Source organism: Coregonus clupeaformis, chromosome 33 (assembly GCF_020615455.1).
Source record: "Coregonus clupeaformis isolate EN_2021a chromosome 33, ASM2061545v1, whole genome shotgun sequence".
NCBI lineage: Eukaryota > Metazoa > Chordata > Actinopteri > Salmoniformes > Salmonidae > Coregonus > Coregonus clupeaformis.
This window is the reverse complement of record NC_059224.1, coordinates 8,629,568-8,638,385: the sequence shown is the minus strand read 5'-3', so window position 1 is coordinate 8,638,385 and position 8,818 is coordinate 8,629,568. Positions and strand designations below refer to the sequence as shown.

Here is an 8,818-nt window from a genome sequence, read left to right as displayed (position 1 = left end):
CCTATAGCCAGTGGGATAACCACTTTAGTTATTGACTGTACGTTTTGTTTATCCCATATGTAACTCTGTGTTGTTGTTGTTTTTAATCACACTGCTTTGCTTTATCTTGGCCAGGTCGCAGTTGTAAATGAGAACTTGTTCTCAACTGGCATACCTGGTTAAATAAAGATGAAATAAAAATAAAAATCCAGGACCTCTATACCAGGCGGTGTCAGAGGAAGGCCCAAAAAATTGTCAAAGACTCCAGCCACCCTGGTCATACTGTTCTCTCTGCTACTGCACGTCAAGCGGTACTGGAGCGCCAAGTCTAGGTCCAAAAGGCTTCTTAACAGCTTCTACCCACAAGCCATAAGACTCCTGAAGAGCTAATCAAATGGCTACCCAGACTATTTGCATTGTTCCCCCCCTCCCCCTCCCCTCTTTTACGCTGCTCCCACTCTCTGTTTATTATCTATGCATAGTCACTTTAACTCTACCTACATGTACATATTACCTCAATGACCTAGACTAACCTGTGCCCCCGCACATTGACTCTGTACAGGTACCCCCTGTATATAGACTCAGTACTGTTATTTTACTGCTGCTCTTTAATCATGTTATTTTTTATTCATCTATTTTTTTACTTAACACTTATTTTTCTTAAAACTGCATTGTTGGTTAAGGGCTTGTAAGTAAGCATTTCACTGTCAGGTCTACACCTGTTGTATTCGGCGCATGTGACATACAATTTGATTTGTAGCTAAACTAGCAAGCTAGCTACTGTACACTTTGAATTGTATTCTATAATGCTCTGGAATGCGCAATTAAATACCTAAATAGTCAGTAAATTGCATATTTGGTTACTTACAATATATAAGTTGAATGAAGACAAACAGTTTAGCAAGAAATGCTAGTTTGGCTTGTCAGCTGGATGGTGGGGGTGACGAGTTACGACACAATCTACGTCATTACGTACGCCTAGATGAACCGGAAGGTAAACAAACTGAAGTGAAACAGGTTTTTTAAAGATTTCTTCAGTACAATCTTTTCATACTTCCGGTGACAGTGAATTTGATTATTACCATGAAAACACCATTTAGACAATATTTTCGCGGTTGAGAAGACGGGATTTCACTCGAACAATCTTTTTTGGGACCTCTCAAAGTCTAGCTATCTAGCGAACTGTCGTGCACACGTTGCCACGCCGTCTTTCATTGCTGCATGACTCAGAAGCTGTTCACTAATGGAGCAAAAGCTTGCAGAGTTCAGGTCCCGAAGAAGGAATGATGTGGCCGCTAAGAAGAGCGAATCTTTAAAAAAACAGCCCATAACATCATCTGACAGTGGCAGCACTTTGAAGTCAGCCAGCTGCCAGTCATCAACAGCTGATCCAGAAACACAGGAGTTGTCAGATAATCCAATCTCTGCTGTCCATCAGGCTACAGGGACTAAACATTGGGGGGTAGGCTAAAAATCAATACTCAAAATACTAGGGGCTGGTTACCCGGACACTGTTTAAGCCTAGTCCTGGACTAATAAACACTTTCTTTGGAGATTCAGTGACCATGCTTTTTAGTCAACCAGGACTATTCTTAATCTGTGTCCGGAAAACCAGATAATAATAAACGTTGATTCAATTTTGTCAAAGTTAGCTAACTTAATTCCCCTTCCTTTAGGATGACTGGCTGCTGGAGAGCACTCTGGGTCAATGGCTTGGTTCGAAGCGACTGGCTTTCACAAATCTGACTTTGCTGAAGGTGTTGCTTTGGCTGGTTCTACTTGGGCTGTTCGCCGAGCTGGAATTCGGGTTGCCTTTCTTCCTAATCTCTCTCTTCTACTGGCTGTATGAGGGGCTGCGGAGCCCAACTGCACGCCAACCAGGAGAAATGAGTGCTTACTCAGTGTTCAACCCAGACTGTCAGCCTCTCCTGGGTGCACTTACAGCTGAGCAGCTAGAGGGAGAGATGGGCTACAGACCACTGGCCAACAGATGAGACCCCTCAAGACACTCAAACTGACTTTAATCTGAAATGGAATAGCTACTGTACTTTAAGCTTTCCATTGTACTAAAAAGGAACTGGAAACTTATTTCTTTGAATGAAGCACATTGCTGGTATTGATTTTGAAGTCAAATGGAGCCTATTCCATACTGCAAGATCATTCACCACTAGTGCATATTGATGAGGCTGGGAAAGCACCATCTGATTGTAAAATTGTATTACTGTACTGGGACCTGTTCTCTTTACTATTTATATAAATAATTTTGGTCTTAAAACTTGTAATAGGCATCTGTATGCAGACGACACTTATGTATGCCATTGCCAACTGTTGACCAGGCAAGAGCTGCAATGTGACTTTGTTGCCTTACAGAAAGCCCTGGTTGGTTTAAAACGTGTACTTAATGTGGGCAAGGCTAAATATATTGTTCTCTAATTCTAGCAACAACAAAAAAATCTGATGAACTACATATTTATTCGTTGGATGTTTCTCCCATTGATCGGGTTCCCGCCTATACATATCTGGGCATTTGGATTGACAAAGACCTAATGTAAAAAATAAACATATGGATGAGCTAATTAAAATACAGTGCATTTCGGAAAGTATTCAGACCCCTTGACTTTTTCCACATTGTTACGTTAGCCTTATTTAAAAATGGATTATATAGTTTTTTCCCCCTAATCAATCTACACACAATATTCCATAATGACAATGCAAAAACAGGTTTTAGAAATGTTTGCAAATGTATAAAAAAAAAACCGGAAATATCACATTTACATAAGTATTCAGACCCTTTACTATAGTCCTTTGTTGAAGAACCTTTGGCAGCGATTACAGCCATGAGTCTTCTTGGGTATGACGCTACAAGCTTGGCACACCTGTATTTGGGGAGTTTCTCCCATTCTTCTCTGCAGATCCTCTCAAGCTCTGTCAGGATGGATGGGAGCGTCGCTGCACAGCTATTTTCAGGTCTCTCCAAAGATGTTCGATCGGGTTTACGTCCGGGCTCTGGCTGGACCACTTGAAGACATTCAGAGACCTGTCCCGAAGCCACTCCTGTGTTGTCTTGGCTGTTTGCTTAGGGTCGTAGTCCTGTAAGACTGGGGCGAAGGTTCACCTTCCGAGGTCCTGAGTGCTCTAGAGCAAGTTTTCATCAAGGAGCTCTGTACTTTGCTCCGTTCATCTTTCCCCTCGATCCTGACTAGTCTCCCAGTCCCTGCCGCTGAAAAACATTCCCACAGCATGATGCTGCCACCACCGTGCTTCACCGTAGGGATGGTGCCAGGTTTCCTCTAGACGTGACGCTTGGCATTCAGGCCAAAGAGTTCAATCTTGGTTTCTTCAGACCAAAGAATCTTGTTTCTCATGGTCTGAGAGTCCTTTAGGTGCCTTTTGGAAAACTCCAAGCGGGCTGTCATGTGCCTTTTACTGAGGAGTGGCTTCCGTCTGGCCACTCTACCATAAAGGCCTGATTGGTGGAGTGCTGCAGGGATGGTTGTCCTTCTGGAAGGTTCTCCCATCTCCACAGAGGAACTCTGGAGCTCTGTCAGAGTGACCATAGAATTGTTGGAGTCCTCCCTGACCAAGGCCCTTCTCCCCCGATTGCTCAGTTTGCCCAGGCGGCCAGCTCTAGGAAGAGTCTTGGTGGTTCCAAACTTCTTCCATTTAAGAATGATTGAGGCCACTGTGTTCTTGGGGACCTTCAATGCTGTAGACATTTTTTGGTACCCTTCCCCAGATCTGTGCCTCGACACAATCCTGTCTCGGAGCTCTACGGACAATTCCATGGCTTGGTTTTTGCTCTGACATGTACTGTCAACTGTGGGACCTTATATAGACAGGTGTGTGCCTTCCAAATCATGTCCAATCAATTTAATTTACCATAGGTGGACTCCAATCAAGAAACATCTCAAGGATGATCAATGGAAACAGGATGCACCTGAGCTCAATTTTGAGTCTCATAGCAAAGGGTCTGAATACTTATGTAAATAAGGTATTTCTGTTTTATTTTTAATACATTAGCAAAAATGTCTAAACCTGTTTTCGCTTTGTCATTGTGGGGTATTGTGTGTAGATTGAGTTTAAAAAAAAATCTCTTTTAGAATAAGGCTAACTTAACAAAATGTGGAAAAAGTCAAGGGGTCTGAATACTTTACGAATGCACTGTAGATTACCTAAATAGCAGGAAGCAGATTGTACAGGCAACTTTCCTGCCAGTTCTTGACTATGGTGACACCATAGTGCAGCCGCTACTCTTAAACCTTTTGCTGCTGTCTACCATAACGCCCTTCGCTTTATCACAGGTGACCGTTTTTAATAACTCACCTCTGCATCCTGGATCAAAAGGTTGGCTGGTCATCATTAAAGTCCGTAGATCACCTCATTATTCCCTTTATGTTTACAAAGCTCTACTACACAAGCTTCCAATTTACCTACAGTGGGGAGAACAAGTATTTGATACACTGCCGATTTTGCAGGTTTTCCTACTTACAAAGCATGTAGAGGTCTAATTTTTATTATACATTTACATTTGTACATTTTAGTCATTTAGCAGACGCTCTTATCCAGAGCGACTTACAGTTAGTGAATACATATTTTTTTATACTGGCCCCCCGTGGGAATCGAACCCACAACCCTGGCATTGCAAACGCCATGCTCTACATCCCTGCCTGCCATTCCCTCCCCTACCCTGGACGACGCTGGGCCAATTGTGCGCCGCCCATGAGTCTCCCGGTCGCGGCAAGCTGCGACAGAGCCTGGATTCGAACCAGGATCTCTAGTGGCACAGTTAGCACTGCGATGCAGTGCCTTAGACCACTGCGCCACACATAGGTACACTTCAACTGTGAGAGACGGAATCTAAAACAAAAATCCAGAAAATCACATTGTATGATTAAGTAATACATTTGCATTTTAAGACCAAAAAGCTAATTTGTATTTTCATTAATTTTTACGTTATTGCCAATTTTGACTTTGTGGCTGTGGTAAATAGTGGGAACCCGTTTGAGGGGATTAAAAGTTTTCGTTTTTTTAGTTTTCCGTTTTGGATCTCAAAAAATTGAAAACTAAAATGGAAATGAATGAGGGCGAAGTATCGGAGGTGGTAGGTGTGGTGAAGTTCTCGGAGCCTGAGGTTTGCACCGAGGGTCAGGATAAAGATGAGTCTGTGACAGTAGGAGTGAAGTTTTTGCCTTTTGGCTGATCCATTTGTGGTTTCAGGATGGGTGAAAACAGAGTTGGGTGCTGTGAAATTGGCTAGGCTAACCAGAAGTGGTCTAGTGATAATTGTTTGTGTTTCTGCTGGTCAGATGTAGCAAGAATGGGGGCAAGATGTGAATTGTTTTGCTCTCAAGAAAAGGGCGCCATTGAAAGGCGTGATTACTGGGGTATGTTGGTGAACACATAATTAGGAGAGGGAGTACAAACCAACGACGCTAGACAGAGAGGAATTTGCTTAAGCAAAAGGCAGTTTATTAAACACAGAGATATCTTGTACTGTTAGGCTACATGCATGGACCCCAATCAATTGCCTCTTATGGAGACAGTTGAGAAGGATGTTTAAACAGAGTTTACAGCATTACTTTATACAATGTAACATAAAGGGAGGGATTCTTCTCCTAGTCCCTCGATTGGTTCCAGAGGCGTAGGAGGCGGGTCTGCTCTGTCCAGAGTAGAAGCCCCATTGGTGCACGGCAGAGTCCTCTGCCCTTGGCACCCGACCAGTAGACAGGGGAGTGGAGTTTGAGTGTGCGTGCACAGTGAAATGTTTGTGTGTCAAAGAACTCGTGGGGAGTTGAGAATGAGTGTGCGTGCAAATGAAATGTTTGTGTGTCAAAGAACTCGTGGGGAGTTGAGAATGAGTGTGCGTGCAAATGAAATGTTTGTGTGTCAAAGAACTCGTGAGGAGGATCTGGTGGTTGGGGCCTTGAGGCGTGGGTGTCGTCCTGTTATTGCACTCCTGCAAGACTAGGCCATCTGGTGACAAGATATGGTGTTCTCCTCTGTCCTTTGTTCTCTGACCTGGAACAGCATTTATTGAAAACAAGCTCCTAACACAAATGGGTCTTGCACAACATTTTAGTCAGACCAATCTATAACATTTTATATTTACTACGACAGGTAGCAGTAAATGTGAAAGCTGACCAACTGAAGGGGAAGATTCTCGGTGTTTGTGATGCTCGTCGTTTGGTACGACACAGACAGGGTGGTGTGAGTGGAGAAACAGAAGAGTCATTGTCTGTTCTTTTGAGTTTTGATGTTGAGTCTTTGCCCGACAAAGTGACATTAGGATATATAAGTTATCCGGTACGAGCTTTCGTGCTGAATACATTACGTTGTTACAGGTGTCAAGCTTATGGGCATGTGGCAGCAGTGTGTAGGAGGGAGGTTCATAGGTGTGCAGAAGGGCATGAGAAAGGAATGTGTTGCATTGGGGAAAGTAGTGGTATGCGTTAATTGTAGGGGTGCCCATGGGGCTGGGGATCCGAAATGTCTGGTGCGAGAGAGGCAGGTTGAGGAATCCAGGGTTAGAGTAGTGCAGAAATTGTCATATGCTGAGGCAGTGAAGAAAGTAGAGGAATATGGGTCAAGGGGGAGGGATCCTGAGAGGAATGGTGTGAGTAGTAGATCTGTACCAGTACAGAGAGATAAACCAACAAGTGATATATGTTTCAGTAAGATTTGATTTTTGGCATTTATAGCAATGGTTATCAACTGTACTGCAGGGATGGAACGTAAGTCGCAGAAAATAGAGGTTGTGGTGGCAGCTGCAGAGAGGTATTTGGGTGTGCGAGACATGACATCAGAAGAGTTACAGGGTGTGTTAAGTGGTGGTGTCCCACCCCTTCAGGCTGTTGGCCTGAAGTAGGAATAAATATATTTAAATAGTGGAGTATGGTAGTTATTATTCTACATTTTTTTGGTGGGGGGTGTGGAGTATTAGAGGGTAGGGTATTTGTTGTATTTTTAATTTTTAAAGCAAAGTATAAGTTATACTCCAGTCTAGGAGGTGGCGGTATTGCAACATTTATTGGATGCCAACCGCCGTTAAACCTTATCGAAGAAGAAGTACTTACGCCCAAACCGGAACAGGAAGTAAACAACCCGGGGTTAGTTATCTTTCCCGAAGTAGACCAACATATTTTAAGATCTCTCTTCTACGGATTTGTCATATCACTCTTTGTGACAGTGAAACTTTGAATTATATCACTGCATTGAAAGCACCTTATATAACATTCCCGCTATTGTGAAGACGATATTTCACACGATCGAGGGGCAATCTGCTAGAACAAAATTACGCCTCAAAAATATATGTATCTGGCTAGCTAGTTCGCTACCAGTGCTTAATACCCGTCGTGCACAGTGCATTTCTGCATGAGTATGACTCAGAAGTTGTTAGCATTCGCAAAAGCTTGCAAAATTCTGAGCCGGGTACAAGGGCTGGTGAGATGCAGCCCATAACATCACCTGGCAGTGGCAGCATTTTGAAGTCAGCCAGTTGGGAGTCAACAGCTGATAAAGACGCACAGGAGTTGACAAAACATCAGATGCCCGCTGTCCCTCAGGCTACAGAGACCTTACAATGTGGGGTAGGCTATAACTCAAACACAAAAAATGACTAAAACGTCAGGCACTGAGGTAGCGTCATGGCATAGTTAATTTCAATTCCACCCCTCAATGTTAGCTAGCTAGCTAACTCGTGATTCTCTCCACTTTCTTTAGGATGACTGTCTGCTGGACTGCATTTTGGGTCGAAGGCCTGGTTCAAGGCGACTTGGTTTTGCAAACCGGACTTTGCTGAAGGTGTTGCTTTGGCTGGTTCTGCTTGGGCTGTTTGCTGAGCTGGCCTTTGGGTTGCCTTTCTTCCTAATCTCCCTCTTCTACTGGCTCTACCAGGGCCTGCGGAGCCCAGCTAAACGTCAACCTGGAGAACTGAGCGCATACTCAGTATTCAACCCTGACTGTCAGCCTCTCATGGGCACCCTCACAGCAGAGCAGTTGGACTGTGAAATGGGAATACTTCAGCTAACCATGTAAAGGAATAGCTACAGATTGTAACACCAGATAATGTGATTTAACCCCCCAAAATTGGTATCCATTATACTGTGAGTTACAGGTTGGTACTGTTTGGTGTTGCACTGAATTTTCCACCAACCTTGGCTATGCTGCCTTCGTCCTCGATTTGTGGAAACGGGAGTCTCATAAAATTACCTTGTCCAGTTGCAGGGGATCCGTTAGAATTTCTAAAATGCTGTTATTAAAATATATATATTTTTTGCTCTATGAAGTAATCCAACAACGTGTACGCTGCAATCTTGTCTATTTCAAGTTCTCTCATTGATCGAGACAGGTCTGTCATCATGACATACGGCACTTTAGGGTGGACCCACCTGTTTCGATCAATGAGAGATGACTTGAAATAGACAAGATGGCAACATGGAGCAAAACAAATATTTAATTTAATAACGGTGTATTTTCTCCAAATTCAAAGGGAACCCCTGCAACTGGACAAGGACATTTTGAGACTCCTTTCCACGAATAGAGGACGAAGACAGTATTGCCAAGCTAAAATGGTCTTAAACTCTGTGCTCCACCAAACAGTACCTTACCTTTATGCTCAGTGTAATGGATACTACATTTTTTGGGTTAAATCACATTATCTGGTGTTACAATCTGTAGCTAGTAAAGGAACTGTTTAGAAATGTGAGTGAGTTACGCCTTTTCTGTTAAAATTATCTTATGATGCTTGGTTGCACCTCGACTCTTTCAATGAACGAAACACTAGTGTTGGTTGTAATGTAAAACTGCTTGTTAATTCCATTAAAATTTCTACATTCACTAG

The 8,818-nt window shown here is 43.2% G+C and overlaps 1 protein-coding gene across 1 annotated transcript; it reads left to right on the top strand.

The window, feature by feature from the left end:
• Positions 1-864: 864 nt before the first annotated feature.
• On the top strand, positions 865-2,606 carry LOC121548593 (SAYSvFN domain-containing protein 1-like). The gene is made up of 2 exons (XM_041860079.2): positions 865-1,441; positions 1,656-2,606. The coding sequence occupies exons 1-2, from the start codon at positions 1,223-1,225 to the stop codon at positions 1,971-1,973; spliced, it is 537 nt and encodes a 178-aa protein (XP_041716013.1). The 5' UTR covers positions 865-1,222; the 3' UTR covers positions 1,974-2,606.
• Positions 2,607-8,818: the final 6,212 nt, after the last annotated feature.

Coding starts and splice junctions, on each gene's coding strand:
- LOC121548593 (XM_041860079.2), top strand. CDS start 1,223: ATGGAGCAAAAGCTTGCAGAGTTCAGGTCCCGAAGAAGGAATGATGTG. Junction 1,442..1,655: donor CAGGGACTAAACATTGGGGG/GTAGGCTAAAAA, acceptor CCCTTCCTTTAG/GATGACTGGCTGCTGGAGAG.